General features: G+C 38.6%; 1 protein-coding gene across 1 annotated transcript; it reads left to right on the top strand.

The window, feature by feature from the left end:
• Positions 1–4,564: 4,564 nt before the first annotated feature.
• On the top strand, positions 4,565–18,065 carry PLAAT1 (phospholipase A and acyltransferase 1). The gene is made up of 3 exons (XM_047099066.1): positions 4,565–4,703; positions 9,128–9,396; positions 17,964–18,065. Exons 1-3 carry the CDS (start codon positions 4,565–4,567, stop codon positions 18,063–18,065), a joined length of 510 nt encoding a protein of 169 aa, XP_046955022.1.
• Positions 18,066–20,902: the final 2,837 nt, after the last annotated feature.

A 20,902-nucleotide genomic window follows, 5' to 3' on the forward strand; every position in this document is an offset into this window, starting at 1 on the left:
TGGTGTTTAACATGGCTTACTTGACATCTGTGTCATTTCTTTGGTGAAACGTCTTTGTGTCTTTTGAACATGCTCTAATTGTATTCTTTGCTCTTTTACTCTTGAGTTTTGAGAGTTCTTTACGTGTTCTCAATACTAGTCTTTTCTCAGATGTGTGTTTTGCAAATCTTTTCTCCCATTTTATAGCTTGTCTTTTTGAGCTTTTAACAGGATATTTTGCAGTGCGAAAGTTTTAAACTTTGAGGATGTCAATTATTAGTTTTTTTTTTCTTTTATGGGTAGTACTTTTTGTATCAAGACTAAGAACTCTTTGTCTCCTCTAGATCCTGGGGAGTTTTTCCTATGTGCTCCCCCAACCTCTGTGTTTTATAGATTTACATTTAATTCCATGATCTGTTTTGAAATATTTTTTGTATAAGATATGAGACTTATGTGGAGGTTTTAGTTTAGTTTTTTTTTTTGCAATGAATATTCAATTGCTCTGGCAATTATTATTTTTTAATTTTTTTAAATGTTTTATTTATTTTTGAGACAGAGAGAGACAGAGCATGAGCAGGGGAGGGGCAGAGAGAGAGCAAGACACAGAATCCGAAGCAGCTCCAGGCTCTGAGCTGTCAGCACAGAGCCCGACGTGGGCTCACAAACCGTGAGATCATGACCTGAGCCGAAGTTGGACACTCAACTGACAGCCACCCAGGAACCCTTGCTCTGGCAACTATTGAAAATCTTTTGTAAAATAGTATATGACCTTTGACAAGTCAAATTACCTGCCTGTTTCTATTTCTTCTGTCTTGAAAATGAGGGGCTTCTGCTAGAACTAGATGGGTGTTATTCAAGCTCCATTCCTAGAATTTCTGGGGCCCCAGAAAACCTCAGAAGCAGCCGCAGTGAGGAGCAGATGGGGCTCTCATGCTCTTTCCTGACTTCGTCAAGGGCAGAGCTACTTTTATGTTTTATATTTTTGTGGGCCCATCTGATATTTGGTTTAATTCAGGGCTCTGATGCTAAAAACAAATTTGGAGAGCAGTGGATTAGGTAATGTCTAAAGTACTGTTCTGCAGTAAATTGCTGCGATTCTAAGCACTTGGTGTGGGCACTCACTTTCCCCGTACATCTTAGCCTCCAGTCTCTTCCCTTAGTTTCTTGAGTGGTAACTCACAAGAAATATTTTCCTTGTTATCTTATCCTTCATTATAAATAGGATAGGCTTCAGGAAATCAATTAGCTTACATTTCATAAATCGGTTTGCAAACCATATGCCAGAATGGAAAATGTGTTAAATATATTAAAAGTGGGCAGTGGAATTACCCATTCCACAACACTATTGTGGCTGAAAGGCTAAGGAACCAAAATCACACAAAAGCCATGAACCACTGTGGCAACATGTACAAAGAGCCACTGCTGTTTTACCGTCCACCTGTCTAGCTCTGGCCAGTTCACAAAGCACTTGTGACAGCTTTTAGCCCGTCCATTTGAGGTTACTTGCCAGAACCTTTTGAGATAAACCGATATTCTTATACGTGCCTGCAAGGTGGAGAAACTGATGCAAAATATGTCAGTCAGAGAAAGACAAATAGCGTATGATTTCACTCGTATGTGGAATTGAAGAAAGAAAACAAATGGTCATGGGGGGAGAAAGAGAGAGACAAACCAAGAAACAGACTCAACTATAGAGAAAAAGCTGTTACCACAGGGGGATGAGTGAACTAGGTGATGGGGATTAAGGAGACACTTGTCATGATGAGCAACGGGTGAGGTATGGAAGTGCTGAATCACTAAACTGTGCACCTGAAACTAATACTACGTTGGATGTTAACTAACTGGAATTTAATTTTTTTTAATGTTTATTTCCGAGACAGAGAGAGACAGAGCATGAGTGGGGGAGGGGCAGAGAGAGAGGGAGACAGAATCCGAAGCAGGCTCCAGGCTCTGAGCTGTCAGCAGCTCCAGGCTCTGAGCTGTCAGCCCGACGCGGGGCTCAAACTCACAGACCGTGAGTCATGACCTGAGCCGAAGTCGGATGCCCAACCGACTGAGCCACGCAGGCGCCCCTAACTAACTGGAATTAAAAACAAAAAAAAAACAAACAAACAAAAAAAAAACACAGGAAACTGTGACACAGACATTTTGCCCAACTATTGCTATTTTTTTATAGCAAACAGACGACCTGAGACAAGAGCTCACATCTTTAACACCCGTTTCCATTATTCCCCCTCTGTATTTATAATATAAATGGTCCCTGACTCAGCAATGGTTTGGTTTATGATTTTTTTTTTACTTAAAATGGTGCAAAACTAATATGCATTCAGTAGAAACCATACTTTGAATTTTGACTTTGGATCTTTTCCCAGGCTAGTGATACATCCAATCTTGTCTCCGGCTGCTGGGGCAGTGGTGCTGAGCTGTAGCAACTACAACTGATATGCTTAGAACCATTTTGTACCCTTATAGCCATACAACCACAATTTTCATTTTCAGTACAGTTCTCCATACATTACATGAGATGTTCAGTACTTTATTATAAAACAGGCTTTGTGATGATTTTGCCAACTGTAGGCTAACATAAGTGCTCTGAGCATGTATAAGGTAGGTTAAGCTAAGCTAAGCTGTTTGGTAGGTGAATTAAATGCATTTTGACCTATGATATTTTCAACTAACGATGGGTTTATTGTGATGTAACCCCAACATAAGTGATCTGTATGAAGCTTTCAATGGGTATTTTCCAAAAGTTGGCATTAGCTACTATATACTTTTTTCTATACAATGGAACGATAACCTAAGTAGTGGTAGGTTTTAAAGAAGTTAAATAGGGTTAATTGCAATAGTGCATTTGAAAAAAAAAAGTTATACTACAAAGTGCTCTCTGTTCAAAGGGTGATTATTATTGTAAGCTTGGCTAGGTCGCTGAATTCTAGTAAGCAGCTGTGTGTGCTTGCTGAATCCCATTCATGGGAAATGTGTTTGTTTATTTCATAGCATATTATCTATTTTTCCTTTTGGTGCCCATGTGGCCAAATTCTGAACCCCATATTAAGACTCAAACATATTTGAGAGAGTGGTTAGACTTAATGGTTCCTATAAAGTTGTTTTCATAGTTATTTTTCAACAGATGGACAGCGTACATTTGGCCAGATTCCTGTGACAGTGTGGTGATTGAAGTTTTCAACAGATGGCATACAAATACTTGGGAAAACACCCTTCCAATATTAAGTGTTGTAAAAAAAGACTTTTAGGGTGCCAGCAAAATGATAGTCTGTATTCCCAAGTCCTTAGCCTGTGCTATTATGAATATAATTTAGATGGTTTGGAAATTTCCCTTTCTGGCACTTGGATTTATTTTGTAATTGAGCGTACATATCTACATTAGAGTGAGAGATGATGAGAAACTCTGCTGTCAATTAGAGATTCAACATGGATATAGCACTAAATCTCCTTTTGAGTATTGATGAATGTCTGTAACTTCTGCCTGCTGAGTCATTCTACTCCCGTGCCATACATATGTAGAAAATGTAACCTTTCATAAAAATCGACCATCAGAGACTTATATGTTCTTTCTGAAAAATAGTGACTTAAAAGGAAAAAAAAAACTCACCAAGCTTCAGACATATTCATCAATATGACGAACTCCGCAACCTTCCAAGTTGTCTCACTTCTACGGTGGCCACCTTAACACTGTTTCTGGAATCAGTAAGTCAGGAATCAGGCAGTAAATGGGGCAGTAGGGGAGGGGTGGAAATCTGTGTGGATATTTGTGGTTGTCACATGACAAAGAGCATTTACTGATATTTAGTGGGTAGAGACTGAAGTACCTAGATTGCACAGCAGTGTGGCACAAGGAATAAATGTCCCGTGTATTACAGTATGACTGAATATGTGACTGGCCACTCCTCTGAGTCTGGAACTTCTTTCTGCTTAAGTTAAATGAGAGAGTAAGTTTTGCAATACAAGGTATTTTTTCCACGTAATATCAGTGTCAGTCCTCCCATACCTTGTTCTTTGATTTTACTTATTTGAGAGGCTGAAAGGCTTCTCATCTTCTGCCACTGACTGTTGACTCTTTCATGCTAAGTAAGTGCACACTTATGGACACTTTATTGTATCTTTTTGTATAGTCATGGACCGACTATTTACATAAGTAAAATACGTACTATTGTAAATTTACTTCCCCTTTCTGTTCCAATAGGGCACCATATTACTATTTTTGAAATTTTGTGTATGGGTAAATCATATTATCTATGAATATCTGGATTTAAAGAGAGAACTATAAGATGCTGATTATCATAAAGGAGCCCTGGGGTTGATCAGGATGAGAAGCATTGCTATAGAAAATTAAACAATTACCAGAAAAATTCTTTCCCATTTGTTGTTTCACTTTTGCACACATAATTCAGTGTTGGGATCATACAAAGAATGATCATACAAAGGACAGTGGTGTGAGTTTAAGTCTTTAATAAGGAATGCAATCCCAATAAATTCTGTATCCTTATACTTCTGTGGAGGTCTTAAACTGATTTTCTTTTGGCAAGTCATGTCAGCTAGATTGTCTTTGTGTCTGTCATTGCAGATGGCGTTTAATGATTGCTTTAGTTTGAGCTATCCTGGTAACCCCCAGCCGGGGGACTTGATTGAAGTGTTTCGTTCTGGCTATCAGCACTGGGCACTGTACCTGGGTGATGGTTATGTTATCAACATAGCACCTCTAGGTAAGTTTTGTTTCCCGCAACTCCTGGAGGTTTTGAACTCTCTTGTTATAAGGAATCATGAATGAAATCATTAAAAAAAAAAGAAATAAAATGTAGAAAGTAGATAAATCTATCTGAAATAGGTTTAATGAAGGACATAGTAAGACCAAAGTGGCTTTGGCTAAATCACAAAGACCAATTAACATTAAAACGTTAACCAATTAACATTAGAATCCAGTAAAATCTCTGGATTAAAAAAACATAATTAAAAAGGAAATAATCCACTGGGGAGAATATTGCTCACAAACATAAGCGTCAGTGTCTTTACCTATCACACAAATCATTTCAATTTGTTCAACATCTATTTATAGATTACCCAGTATGTGCCAAAGGCTATTCTAGATGCTGGGGATACATAAACAGCAAAATCCCAACAAACATATGGGTAAAGAACTATGAACAGTATGTAGAAGAAGAAAAGCAGAAGTCAATACCCATCTTTAAAGGGACTGGTCTAGGAATTGTACAACAGAATAACACATTTTATGCCTATCACATTAGCAAACATTTAAAAGTGATAACAGTCAGTGTTGATAAGGGTATAATGAAACCAAAGCAAGGATATTGTTGAAAGAAATGAAAGTTGATAACATCATTCATGAAAACAATTTAATATGGCACAAAAACAGACACATAGACCAATGGAACAGAATAGAAACCCCAGAACTAGACCGCAAACGTATGGCCAACTAATCTTTGACAAAGCAGGAAAGAACATCCAATGGAAAAAAGACAGTCTCTTTAACAAACGGTGCTGGGAGAACTGGAGAGCAACATGCAGAAGGTTGAAACTAGACCACTTTCTCACACCATTCACAAAGATAAACTCAAAATGGATAAAGGACCTGAATGTGAGACAGGAAACCATCAAAACCTTAGAGGAGAAAGCAGGAAAAGACCTCTCTGACCTCAGTCGTAGACGTCAGTAATTTCTTACTTGACACATCCCCAAAGGCAAGGGAATTAAAAGCAAAAATGAATTACTGGGACCTTATGAAGATAAAAAGCTTCTGCACAGCAAGGGAAACAACCAACAGAACTAAAAGGCAACCAACGGAATGGGAAAAGATATTTGCAAATGACATATCGGACAAAGGGCTAGTATCCAAAATCTATAAAGAGCTCACCAAACTCCACACCCGAAAAACAAATAACCCAGTGAAGAAATGGGCAGAAAACATGAATAGATACTTCTCTAAAGAAAACATCCGGGTGGCCAACAGGCACATGAAAAGATGCTCAACGTCGCTCCTCATCAGGGAAATACAAATCAAAACCACACTCAGATATCACCTTACGCCAGTCAGAGTGGCCAAAATGAACAAATCAGAAGACTATAGATGCTGGAGAGGATGTGGAAAAATGGGAACCCTCTAATAAACCTATGTTTATTGCAGCATTATTTACAAGGGCCAAGATAAGGAAGCAACCTAGGTGTCCACTGAGAGATGAATGGATAAAGAAGATGTAATATATATACTCGCGCACACACACACACATGCACACACACACAAATATATATATATACATAATAAGTTATGTATATGTATATACACATACATATATACATAATATGTAATATATATATAATGGAATGTTAGCCATAAAAAAGAATGAGATCTTTGCATTTGCCTTAACATAGATGGATCTAGATGGTATTATGCTGTGTGAAATAAGATAAAGACAAATACCATGTGATTTCACTTCTATGTGGAATCTAAAAAAAAAAAAAAAAACAACACCAAAACCCACAAAATCACAGATGAACAAACAAACCAGAAACAGACTCACAAATACAGAGAGCAAATGGGTGGTTGCCAGAGGGGAGGGATAGGGGGATAGGTGAAATGTGTGAAGGGGATGAAGAGGTTAAAAAAAAAAAGAAGCCAACAATGGCTTAGATTCAATAGTGGACTAGTTAAGTGAATTATGACTTTGTCACAGAATATTGACAGAATTCTTTAGTTGCAAGTAACAGAAACAAACAAAAGTTAGCATAAGCAAAAAGGCAAATTCATTGCTTCACTGAGGAAAACTACAAAAAGGATAAAGATGGTTGGTGCTGGCTTCAAGGATGCCTGGATGTAGGGGTATAAGCATGAGTATCAAGACTCACATCTGCATTTCCTTTCCAAGTATTGTCTTAATTCTCCCAGACTATGCCTCTCTAGGAGACTGAACTGATAGTCATCAACATCCTTAGGCTCTCATTCTTACAGTCTTGTGATCTAATAAGAGAGGGTCAATCCCTGCCTGTTGCAGTTAGAAATAGCATGGAGAACAATCTGATTTGGGCGAGTGTGGATCCCATGCCCATCACTGCACCATCGTTGTGCCCTGGAGAAGGAGATACTGTGACTAGCCCACACAAAATCATTTCCAGAAAGAAAGAGGCAGAGGTGGGATGGGGTGCTAGATAAGCCAAAACAATAGCTATTTAACGGCCATTAAAAATCATGTTTCTGGACATGCTTAATTGCTGGAGAAATAATCTTGCATGATATTTACTTGAAAAAAATCTAGATTAAAAATGCAGTGTGTCATATTATACCTACTTTGCAAAGAAATAATATATACCCATGTGAATGCACACATAGGCGTGCTTCAATATACATGTGTTAATAAAAGACATAATAAAAGGATATGATAATATTATAAAAATAATAACATGATTATGGTTGGGCAGATAATGGGTGATTTAAATTTACACATTTATGTTGTTTTTTTATATATTTCCTAAATATTTAGAAATAAGCACAAATTAATTCATTTTTTAAGAAAAAAAATGTATGCAAATAACAAGTAGCCTGGAGATTTTTTTTTCTTCAAGTTACGTTTAGAAAGAAGTTTTAATAACCTTGGTCTTACTTTCTTGGAGATGTCTGAGAATTTTTAATGTAGTGACTTTTGCAACATCTTGAGATATTTGCCTCTTGTCCTAGAATATTGGAAATGGAAATGGCAAATAAAGTGACACTTACGATACACACCCATTAGTTTCTGCAGAGCCTAGTGATTAACAGTAAGCAATGCTGCAATATCTCTGCAGTTTTCACGTCTGGAAAACAATAAGAGATTTTTCTGCTCTTCCCTTATTTTCATGTGTTAAGCTCCATTTTAACATGGTTCTAGTACTGAGCTCTGATCCGGTAGACTGAAACGCCGTTTTCTGGTTCTATTGTTAACTACTCAGGTGGTATTTTGCAAGCCAGTTTACCTCTCTAAGCTTCAGTGTCCTCCTCTCTAAATTGATAGCATCAGACTAGTGTAAATAAAACTTTAGTAATTCTAACTAGGAGACCTCTGCTCTAAGGACTTGTACAAGAACTTCCAATGTGTAAGGTATTAACTGGAAATGCTGCTTGAAGGAAAAGGAACTTGGAAGGTAGGAAAAAAAAGGGAGTGGAAAAGAAAGTTAGCTTTTAGTTATTACAAAAAGGAAGACTCTCTACACACCGGTTACATGGAGACTCTCTCTCTCATGATTGACTTGAACACATAGCCAAGCATAGCAGTCTTGGGCAGATGGAGAGGGACCAGGGCCAGGTGTTAGAGCTGAACACTGAGCAATCATCTGTCCAACCTCAGATACTGGCAGTAGCAGACCAGGAGACAAAGGTATCTAGCAGTCTAGGCAACTGTTTGCCAACTGAGGCAGTTAAAAGGGAGTTGCAGGGGTGGGACATGTAACAGGTGGGTGTGGCATTGCATGGGGCTGCATCTGGTGGACAGGGCCTACTAGGTTAGATTCAGTTTCAGGACTTAGTTTCTTGGCCTAAAGGAACTGGCAAGATAAAAGCAGGGCCCCAGCCTGACCCCAGCTGATCCCTTGGAGGGGTTTCAAATTGGAACCAAATTGAAGCCAAGTTGAAAGAACAAGTGTAAAAAGCAGAGAAAGGGGTAAGGAGCACACTTAGACAACTAGGACGAGCTTATTAATCACAATGCACACAGCTGAGGCCCAAAGAGAGTAGTTGGGAAGGGTTCAGATGCTGAAAAAAAGCATAATTTATAGGGGAAAAAAAAGGAGACAATGGTTTTATCTGTACTATATTAGGAACACATACCAAGATCTCTAATAATAATGCCAATTGATAGGGAACTTGTTCCCCAAGAATGGGTAGTTTTCTCACTCAATTTTCTCTACGGGCAGATACAGGTTTCTCTTCTATTTTCCCTCATATAGTATGAAGTGTTATTGATAAACTACCAAGTGAGTTATTAAGCCTGGTATGATTAAGTAGCTTCTGGTTTGGTGCTAAGTTGGGAACCGAGCTGGGTTCAGTGACTCCATCACTTCCAAACATGTGGCATTGCAATACTCTGGCATTGGGGTTTCTCTGAGCTGGGTCACCACATCTTGCTAACCAGAATTCTCCTTATAGAGGATGGCATTCCTGCAGCATTTACAAGTGCCAAGTCTATATTTAGCAGGAAGGCCTTGGTGAAGATGCAGCCCCTGAAGGATGTCGTGGGAAACGACACATACAGAATAAACAATAAATATGATGAAACTTATCCTCCTCTCCCCATGGAGGAAGTCATGCAGCGGTCAGAGATTGTTATTGGACAGGAGGTGGATTATGACATACTTGTCAACAACTGTGAGCATTTTGTGACTTTGCTTCGCTATGGAGAAGGAGTTTCAGAGCAGGTGAGTTTTCTTTAGAAGACATAGAAGTTTCTTACCTTGGGAAAATAAGCACTACTGACTATAAGATTCTCAGGCCTAAAACAAAATGAAAAGAATGGAGAAAAGGTGAGAATCCTGAAGGATAAGGACAGGAATTGAGGTGTCCAAGATCATGTAGCAGTTATGACCACATTAATGCGTGAACGTGGACATTTTGAATTTGGGGCTGGAAGGAGCTTGAAGCCGAATCAAGACCATAGCTTTTCTGTCAGTCTTGTTGCGTTCTGTCCTTCAGGGTTCCTTCCTTCCGTTTTTCTGCTATACAGCAGCCTCACATGCTGAAAGGGACATTCTGAAAAGAATGTTGAAATATTTAAATGGAAGTTCATTTGCCAGAAATAGAGATGGTAACTCTGAGATTCTTCTCCATTACCTGACTGAGAGAAGCCAGCTAATGACAGACATGTTTCGGTGGCTTTGAAAATTGTTTCTGTCTCCTTGCAATGCTAGTTTCAGAGGAATCTTGTGCTTTTAAGCAGATCCTTTGATTGGTGGAGATTTTGGATGATTTCTTAAAATGGATCAATTACTTTATTTTTAAAGTAGCATGCAATGTTGTCATCTCTCACACTATTTTGTAGCGTGGCAGATTCCTAACTAAAAGCATGCTTGGTTCATTTGCCTTCTTTCTACCTATTGTGGCACCAATCCAGTTCCAACATTGATGTTCTAACCTAAAGATTTATTAAAGGGATATTGAAGAATGAATAAAGGCTCCCAGTATCCTGAAATGGTTGAATCAGTTACAGAAACATCTGTTCTAAGGAATTAGTTTCCAATTCCCCTCACGGAAGCTTGGGAAGATGGGACAGGGAACATAATGAAAGGATACATTTGTTTTCATTAGGAAATAATTTAATTGGAAATGCATTTTTATTAGGAAATATATTAACATAATGAATGTGCTATTCACATGTAACAATAAATCGCTTCTGAGCCAGAGCACAGAAGATATCCATACAAATTCCTGTTCACCTTCGCATTAAAAACTAAGGGTGTAACTAGGAAGTGGAGTCCATTCCTCTCCTTTGTAAATGATAAAGTTGTCCACCGTGTTCAAGAAGCAATTTTTTTTTAATGTGGCTAAAAAAAAAAAAAAAATGGGATCAGAACCATCTTCTTGCTTTGGCTCTAATTTACCATCCCTCGTCTTTTCCCCTTTCATACCCAGAATCAAGACCCATGAAAAATTAATCATTCCTCAACAACTAGAACTGTTCTCTAGCTGGTTCTGTTGCAGGAAGTACAGTGACAGCCTTAAGAACTCACCTAAGCTTTGAAATTGTGCTTCCCTGAGCTACAACCGCATCTTCCCCAGTTATTAGGTTGGTGGCTTGGAGAACATTGTCAGTTTCCCAACCTATAAACTGAGGCTCTGTGGGGGATTATACTAGATATTTGAAGTCTCTTAGTGCACTGTATTACATATCATCCATCTCAATAAACAATGTGTCTTAGATGAATGTTATTTTTAATTATAGTAATTAAGAATTTTATAACTCTGTATTGGTACTCCTCGATAAAATTTATGTTGATCTGATAGAAACTGTAGCACATTATTATTATTTTCATTATTATCAACAATTCATAATATTACTACCAACAATAGCTAGTGTTGGATTAGTTTTGGGGTCTCCTCAGGGATTAAGGACCTTTTTTTGAAAGTGTCAACAAATTTATTTACTTATGTATTTATTTACTTATTTATTTATTTAAATCTAATTTATTGTCAAGTTAGCTAACATCAGCATATATAGTGTCCTCTTGACTTTGGGAGTAGATTCCCTTGATTCATTGCTTACATACAATGCCCAGTGCTCATCCCAACAAGTGCCCTTCTCAATGCCCATCACCCATTTTCCCCTCTCCCCCACACCCCCCGCAAATCAACCCTCAGTTTGTTCTCTGTATTTAAGAGTCTTTTATGGTTTGCCTCCCTCTTTGTTAAAAGCTATTTTTCCCCCTTTGCTTCCCCCATGGTCTTCTCTTAAGTTACTCAAATTCCACATATGAGTGAAAGCATATGGTATCAGTCTTTCTCTGAGTGACTTATTTCACTTAGCATAATACCCTCCAGTTCCATCCACATTGTTGCAAATGGCAAGAGGTTGTTGCCTGTTTTCTCCTCTAGGGTTTTGATGGTTTCCTGTCTCACATTTAGGTCTTTAATCCATTTCGACTTTATTTTTGTGTATGGTGTAAGAAAGTGGTCCAGTTTCATTCTTCTACATGTTACTGTCCAGTTCTCCCAGCACCATTTGCTGAAGGGACTGTTTTCCTTTGGATACCCTTTTCTTGCTTTCTCAAAGATTAGTTGGCTGTACATTTGTGGGTCCCATTCTGGGTTCTCTATTCTATTCCATTGGTCTATGTGTCTGTTTTTGTGCCAATACCATACTGTCTTGATGATTACAGCTTTGTAGTAGAAGCTAAAGTCTGGGATTGTGACGCCTCTGGCTTTGGTTTTCTTTTTCAACATTAGCTTGGCTATTCAGGGTCTTTTGTGTTTCCATACAAATTTTAGGATTGTTTCTTCTAGCTCTGAGAAGAGTGCTGGTGCAATTTTGGTATTTCCCTGAATGTGTAGATTGCTTTGGGTATTATTGACATCTTAACAATATTTGCTCTTCCAATCCATGAGCATGGGAATGTTTTTCCCTTTCTTTGTGTCTTCTTCAATTTCTTTCTTAAGTGTTCTATAGTTTTAAGCATACAGATCTTTTACATCCTTGCTTAGGTTTATTCCTAGGTATTTTATGGTTCTTGGTGCTATTGTAAATGGGATCAATTTATTGATTTCTCTTTCTAGTGTTTCATTATTGGCGTATAGAAATGCAACTGATCTCTGTACATTGATTTTGTATCCTGCGACTTTGCTGAGTTCATATATCAGTTCTAGAAGCTTTTTGGTGGAGTCTTTTGGGTTTTCCATGTACGGTATCATGTCATCTGCAAAAAGCGAAAGTTTGACTTGTTCTTTGCCAACTCAGATGTCTTTTATTTCATTTTGTTGTCTGACTCCTGAGGCCAGGACTTTCAACACTATGTTAAACAACAGCGGTGAGAGTGGACATCCCTGTAGTGTTCCTGATCTCAGAGGGAAAGCTCTCAATTTTCCCCCATTGAGGATGATATTAGCTGTGGGCTTTTCATATATGGCTTTATGATGTTAAGCTATGTTCCTTCTATCCCAACTTTCTTGAGGGTTTTTATTAAGAAAGGATGCTGTATTTTGTCAAATGCTTTTTCTGCAACTATTGACAGGATCATATGGCCCTTATCCTTTCTTCTTTTAATGTGATGGATCACACTGATTGATTTGTGAATATTGAACCAGCCCTGCAGCCCAGGAATGAATCCCACTTGGTCATGGGGAATAATTCTTTTAATATACTGTTGAATTCGATTTGCCAGTATCTTGTTGAGAATTTTTGCATCCATGTTCATCAGGGATATTGGTTTGTAATTCTCCCTTTTAGTGAAGTCTCTGTCTGCTTTGGGAATCAAGGTAATGGCTGGCTTCATAGAATGAGTCCAGAAGTTTTCTTTCCATTTCTATTTTTTGGAACAGCCTGAGAAGAATAGGTATTAACTCTGCTTTAAATGTCTGGTCGAATTTCTCTGGGAAGCCATCTGGCCTAGGACTCTTATTTGTTGGGAGATTTTTGATAACTGATTCAGTTTCCTCGCTGGTTATGGGTCTGTTCAAATATTTTATTTCTTCCCACTTGAGTTTTGGTAGTGTGTGGGTGTCCAGGAATTTGTCCATTTCTTCCAGGTTGTCCAGTTTGTTGGCATATATTTTTTCATAGTATTCTCTAATAATTGTTTGTATTTCTGTGGTATTGGTTGTGATCTCTTCTCTTTCATTCATGATTTTATCTATTTAGGTCCTCTCTCTTTTCTTTTTGAAAAGTCTGGCTAGGGGTTTATCAGTTGTGTTTATTCTTTCAGAAAACCAGTTCTTTGACGTGTTGATCTGTTCTACTGTTTTTTTTCAGATTCTATAATGTTTATTTCTGCTCCCATCTGTATTATTTCTCTTCTTCTGCTAGATTTGGGGTTTCTTTGCTGCTCTGCTTCTCGTTCCTTTAGGTGTGAGGTTAGGTTGGGGATATTTCTTGTTTCTTGAGATAGGCCTGGATTGCAATGTATTTTCTTCTCAGGACTGCCTTTGCTGCAAGGGATTAGGGGTCTTGAACATAGAATAGTTTTCTTGGGGAATGGCTGTGTATTTCTCTGAAATTAAAAAACCTCAACTGCATTTAAAAAGATTAGAAAGGTGGAAGGATCATGGTCCATCTTTTTCTTCTTCGCGCTTTTTTGTGTTAAAAAAGTTAATAGGCTTCATTTTTTTTAGAGTCATCTACAGTTCACAGCAAATGTGATCTGGAATTTTAGAGAGTTCCCACATACCCCCTCCCCATCACCCATATACACGGCCTCCCCCACCATCACCGTTCCATATCAGTGTGGTATATTTGTTACGAACAATGAACCAACACTGACACATTATCCACCAAAGTCCATAGTGAAGGAAACTAGAATATCACCTCAAAATATGTGGCATAAGGATTATTATTTATTATCAAGAGCTGAAGGCACTTGAGAAGAAGCAGGCCCTGCTCTCCACATATTTGCCTAAAAGTGGGAGACACATTTTTGAAAGGTGTCCCTCTTCCCTTTGCTAGCAGGAAGGACAACAATTAATCATCACAGACAACCAGTAGAGGAATCTAAATAACAACACTTACTGGGGCACCTGGGTGGCTCAGTCGGTTGAGCGTCCGACTTTGGCTCAGGTCATGATCTCGCGGTTTGTGAGTTCGAGCCCCGTGTCGGGCTCTGTGCTGACAGCTCAGAGCCGGGAGCCTGCTTTGGATTCTGTGTCTCTCCATCTCTCGGCCCCTCCCCTGCTCATGCTCTGTGTCTCTCTGTCTCTCCATAATAAATAAATGTAAAAAAAAAATGTTATATAACAACCCTTACTAACTAGCCTTTGCCATTAATTTCCCATGTTTACCTTACCATGGTCTGCCATCCTTGGCAGCCTGAAACTGCTTTCTTTTGTCCTGCCATTACTCTACAAGTGTATTGATCTTTGCTGAAGATGTGCTATTTACATAGCCTGAATTCTAAGCCACCTCTTTGAATTACTCTTCCCTGAGTTTCTCCTGTGTATGTTTGAGATGTACATGTTAATAAACCTCTGTTTTTCTCTTGTCAGTTTGCCTTTTATTAGTGAGCCTCAGCTCAAAACCTAAGATACACAAAGGAAAAATTTTGCCTCTCCTAAAATAGTTTACATTAGTGTTTAGTCTTAGTGCTTTGCGTTCTATAAATTGTAACTGTATAGTGACATATATCCATTAGTACAGTATCATACAGAATAGTTTCCCTACCCTAAAACTTCTCCGTGCTCTGCTTGCCTATTCGTCTTTCCTCTTCTCAAGTCTCTGGCAACTGCTGAGAAGAATGCATACTAAGCAACATACATTTAAAATTCCTCCATGTCTTTTCATGATTTGGTAACTCATTTTTCTCTATCACCAAGTAACGCTCCATTGTCTGGATGTACATTCAGCAACTAAAAAACATCTTGGTTGATTCCGAGTTTTGGTAATTATGAATAAAACTGCTAGAAACATTTGTGTGCAGGGTTTTGTGTAAATACCAAAGGGCATGATTACTCGATTTTATGGTAAGAATATGTTTATTTTTGTTGGAAACCGTGGAAGGTCTTACAAAGTGGCTATGCCCTTTTGCATTCCCACCAACAATGAATGAGAGTTCCTGTTTTTCCATGTCTTCTTCCACATTTAGTATTGTGAGCATTTTGGGTTTTAGCCATTCTAATAGGTACACAGTGGTGTCTCACTATCTTAATTTGCAATTCCCTCAACGTGTATGAAGTTAAGCGTCTTTTCATATGCTCCTTTGTCATTTGCATATTGGACGATGTGTCTCTTGAGATCTTTTGCCCATTTTTAAACTGGGTGGCTTGCTTGTTTTCTTTTTGCTGAGTTTTAAAAGCTTTTTACATATTTCGGATAACAGTTCCTTATAAGATTTGCCTGTTGGAAATGTTTTGTTTTGTTTTTTTCTAGTATGTGGCTTGTCTTTTCTTTTAAAAAAGATTTTAAGTAGACAGGTTCCACTGGTATAGTCTTAACAAGGTATTGAAATGTGCCTAGCTTTGTGGAAGATGGCAGCACTCTTGCATAGGCCTGAACAAGCTGATCTACAATATACTCTGACTGTGCTCCAGTGCATAGCACTGTGAACTTAGAGTCTTAGAGGAAAAGGAATTTTGGTAGACCTTGTGGTCATCTGTGACCCAGCTATGCTATGTCAGGATACAGCACTCCAGATTCAACTAATGTTTCCCTGGTCATGTTTAGATCCTCAGAATGAGGCTTTTAGTATGGCCCACAGTCAGAAAGCCCTGTAAAGGATAAAAGTATGAAGAGTCAGCTTAGGTGACTTTATAATCCTAAATAAGTTGTGAAATAAAAGCTCATGTTCATATAGGTTCTGAGAACATTCTGAGATGTTACAATCTTGCAAGTCAGATCCTGTTACTCAAAACGCCAAGGGATTGTCCCAATCACACAGGGAGGGTTTTGCCATCTAGAATGTAACTTGAAGTAAGTGTTTGGGATTTGGGAAACCGCGTGCACTATAGGAAATAGTTTCCTTGTAATTGTATCTGGCCTGTGTGCTCTCAGGGGATCTTGGCTTAGGATCACATTGCTTTCCCCAGGCCTCTTAGATTTGTGGGATTTCTTTCATCTCTTGTATTTCTACTGGCTGAAAGATACCCAGTGAGTTAGGTCTGTGTTTAACAGATCCCATTACACAAAACGCCAAGGGATTGTCACAGGATTTTGCCATCTAGAATATAATTTTAAATAAGTGTTTGGGATTTGGGAAGCCCACAGGATCTTCCCCAGGGCTGTACCCTACTGCCATTTGACTCCTCTCTCTAAAGATACCAACTGCATCTTCCTATTTGTTCATTGCCCCACCACCACCATATTTCCCTGTATCAGATCTTGGGATCTCAGCATCTGCCTGGAATTATATGAGAGTTAGGCTTGATTATCCGATTGACTATCCGATTATTGATTTTGCCTCTCTTTGGAATTTTGTCCTCTGTCTTGTATCTGCCTGTCCCCCTGGCTCCCCATGGGTAGTTCTGGACTGCAGCAAATGCTGACTCTTTCCCCGGGAAATAACTTAGGTGGTGACTAATTAAAAATTATGAGTAAAATAATCAAGCAACCAAATAAAGTTAGGATTGTAAAGTAAAATAGCATTTGTCATTTGTTCGCCAGCTGCCACTCTCCCTGGCAGCTGGGGATGGTGGCACAGCAGGGAGTTTTGGTGCCTGGCCTTGTCCCTGCAGACCGCAGGGTGATATAAATGGAGTAAATGCTCCTGTCATTGGCCAGGCCCTTGCAGTCTGGTTCCCACAGGGAAGCTGCAGGTAGGGAGGCAGCACTATGTGGCAGTCACGTGGGGGTGGCAGGCTCTGTGGTGGAGACCTGTGGGTTAGAGAGAAGGCATGCTCAAACGTGATCTGGGTCAGGCTTTCCAGCATTTGGGTTGGTCCCTGGAATCATTTGAGGAAAATGTTTTGCTTTATTTGAAAGCCTGATTCTTCAATCCCAGAGAACAACTGTTGTTTTCAGAATGTCTGATGACTCTGAAGCATCTGAATATGACCTTTGGGTCATAAAACTGCATGCAAACTCATGCAGATGGAAGGCAATATTAGCTGAGTGCCATGAAAATCATGAATATTTATTAGATCCCTCATCATGATGATTAATACCCTTAAAGCTACAAACGTCTGAACTCCTTTATGGACAACTGAGCTCGAGAGTAGTTTATTTTAGTTTGTCTACATGAGAAATTAATTTGTGACACAATAGTTAACATCAGTAGTGACCTCTTTTGAAGTTTGTTTATCAAAAGAGAAATTGTAGCTACCAAATAAGAGCATATAGGTATTTAGTTTAGATTACATCTGTGAATTCTTTCTCTAGTGTATATTCTTGAGTCAGGAACACACACATGATATTCACTCTGGTATAGACCAAACTAGGGTGTATTAAGGAGGTAGGGATTGTTTGGAAGGGAAACACATGGTTCATGGCTCAACCCGTATCTAAACATGTTGGTGGCATGACCTCAGGCAAATCACTTAACTTACCAAGTTTTCCCAAATAGGAGTAACACTACCTCCCAGATGTACTATGATGATTATTAGGAATTGTGCCATAATGAGTTATAAACTATTGGGGGCCATAAAAATATGAGAAACGTATATCTACGTGTATTTAACTATCTCTGTCATAATTATAAAAATTATAAATTTATTCATCTTCACAAAGAATTTAACTTGGCATGAAGCTTTCAATTTTTCCGGTGTCATCGAAAGGGTCTTCAGTTTGCTTGGATTTAGAACACTGAGGTGCCTTTAGAATAAGCTGTGGTGTTTTTTGTTTCTCATTTCTCTATAGGCCAACCAAGCAATAAGTACCATTGGGTTTGTGACAGCTGCTGCTGGTGTCTTCTCACTCCTGGGCTTGTTTCCAAAAAGACAAAGAGCAAAATACTATTAACAATTTACTGAAGAGATATTGGAACTGAAGGAATTTGTGAGGAGGGAAAAAAAACTGGGAGTACTTATTTTCGATGCATCATTATTGTTCAAAATTCCAGTGATGGATGGCAGTCTCTTTAATAAATTGCTTACTGATGTTATCTCATTATTGAGCCGTGGAAATTTTTCTCCCTACCAGCAGAGATTTGCCGTGGCAGCTTACCAAAGAAGCAGTAGCCTTTTGAGCAAGCCAGCGGAAGATCTTAACACAATCACATCATATTTTATCTTTTACCATAAATATTGGTTTCCTTTCTCCTGACGGTGGGCTATTTTGTACTTGCCAGAGGAATGAAGAGCCATTTGTATGTGGTTTTAAAAGAAATGTTAAGATTCCCAAATTGTTGAGATTGACATCTAACTGAACAGAAAAGAAACTGGGAAATTGATGGGCATTGTGGTGGGCACCTGTTGGGATGAGCACTGGGTGTTGTATGGAAACCAATTTGACAACAAATTTCATATTAAAAAAAAAAAGAAACTGGGAAATTGAGCATTTGGTCAGGCAGTTTGAGGAGCTTTGATTCACAATCCATTTGAGGGTGGACTCCTAGCTCCTAGTTCCTGTGCAGATGGGGGTGGGGCAGATGGGAGCTGGGATCCTTCGCTCTGGTGTTTGGGATCCAGATTTCCCTGGAAGTCACTCATTTGTCAGGAGTGTGTCAGGAGTGAACAGCAAGAGTGGGTTGTTCTGTTCTACGGAGCTACATTGTTTCCTTTGAAGTATTTCGGGGGGTTGACCCTTTTAACCCTAACAAGAGGTCATTAAATGTAGGTTTGAAATGCCATTTTTAGAAAACAATATCTCGTGTTACTGTTTAAGGCTTTTACTGTAAGTCAAGGAGTGTCATGATTTTATTCTTGCATTTTGTTGATTATATGTTGAATGAAACAAATTACTTTTTAATATGTTCCCAATGCAATTCCTGGTGGCAGCAGGTGGAAAAAAGTGAATGCAGGTCTCGATACCCTAGGATTGTATCAGACATTGTAACATTACCCTACCAACCACACTGCTAAGCAATGATATCCTTCTTATGTCATAATTAAAAGCATGACATTAAATAAAGAAAAAGTTCAATTAAATGGGGGTGAGAGGATATGATCAGGGAATAAGGAACGCGGTAGATAAAGTAACTAAACAGAAGACTCAATGAATAGATAGGGTTTATGACCCTATCAATGATAGGGACCCCATCTCTCTTCCTTGTTCCCTGTCTAATCCGTTCCCTTTCTTATGACACCAGTTCTGTCTTCAGATAACCCCGAAACTCCCTCTTCCTCCCCTTGTTCTCTGGGAGGGGTGGGTGTCTTCTACTGGATACTGTGATCCAAAGTCACCCCTTCATTTTTATTCTACATTAAGTTTCTTCTTCCTTTTATGCTCTCCTTTCAAGTAATAGTAAAAAAAAAAAAGTATTTTTCTAATATTGTCAAATTAGGGTGAGATTGGCATCAGCATAATGTGTTTGTTACCTTTCCCAGGGTGTGCTTACCTTTTAATAAAGTATGACTGCAGAGGGCAAATTTTACCCAAAGCAGGAGACTCAGGTGTGGTGGGATTACCACGCCAGCCAATGGGAGAGGGAATGGAAGTGGAGACAGAAAGGACCTCCTGAGGATCTTCAGGTCAAACCTTACTAATGAATTCTAGACCCCTCCACTCCACAAGGCAGTCCTAGCTATGCTGGGTCACAAATGCACTTCTAAATTGAATTCGATGATACCTTTCCACATAGGTCGTGTTCAGGCTCCAGTGGTGTTCACCCTGAGAGGAAAGCTCACAAAGTTAGTCATCAGTTTTCCCATAAAAATGTCCATTCTTCATGATGGGTAGCTTAAGACTGTCCAGGGTCATGCTCATTGTGCTTTTATCAAACATTTCTTCCAAGACTACTAAGCCCTTCTCTGAGAGTACTTTCAGCAAAGTCAAGCATAGAGTTCAACTTTATTATGTGCCCTCTCCACACACACACAAAAAAAGATCTATGAAATAAATATCATCGTCTATCAGATAACTAATAGGGTGTTGGAAAAACTGGGCAAGGGAGGCTGTACATTTATTGAATAAAGATTTTTTAAATCTTTTTATGTTATCTAAATGTCATAGTGTGTCAATTGAATCTTCTGATTCTGAAGGTCAAATTACTAAATACAAATATGCCAGTACAAGAAATCTGAGCTGCCATATATTTTAGGTTGGCATACATTTCTTAATCTAGAACTCTGCTTTGTCTTTTCATCTTTCATTGGTAGTCACTAAATTAGACACGCTTTAAAATAATCCCTCTCTAAAGCCATCCACCCAAGAAAAGGTTAAAAAGCAAATAAAATGCAAATAAAAAGGGTTTGTTTTTATAGGAATTTGCATGTATGCTGCTGGTGTGTATAACAAAGTATATAGTACTATATACAGCAATGCATTGCTGAAATGTTAAAAACATTTTTCAGCTCTAAGGATTACAGAATTATAAAGGCATTATTGAATGCATCCATCACAGTATTAGGCACATAACTGGAGCTCGTGGGATAGAACTGGTTAGCTAATTGCCTATGAGCCATTAAAGATCTGTTAAATTAGCAAAACTCAATTTATGGTCACAAGGAAAGCCTACTAGCTAATTTAAAAGGTTCACTAGAGATGTATGTCCTCTCAAGGTCACCGAGAGGTAGATATATATTAAAGGTAATAGCGTACAGAATACATTTACAGAGGATATACCTTTTCTTGTGGCCATTAGTGCGCACATAATGATTGAGTAAAATAATGAAAAGATGAAATGGGACTTGAGGTCG

Source organism: Lynx rufus, unplaced genomic scaffold (assembly GCF_022079265.1).
Source record: "Lynx rufus isolate CCGP_SWC_20201006 ecotype Redwood Valley unplaced genomic scaffold, mLynRuf1.p SCAF_5, whole genome shotgun sequence".
In the NCBI taxonomy this organism is placed as follows: domain Eukaryota; kingdom Metazoa; phylum Chordata; class Mammalia; order Carnivora; family Felidae; genus Lynx; species Lynx rufus.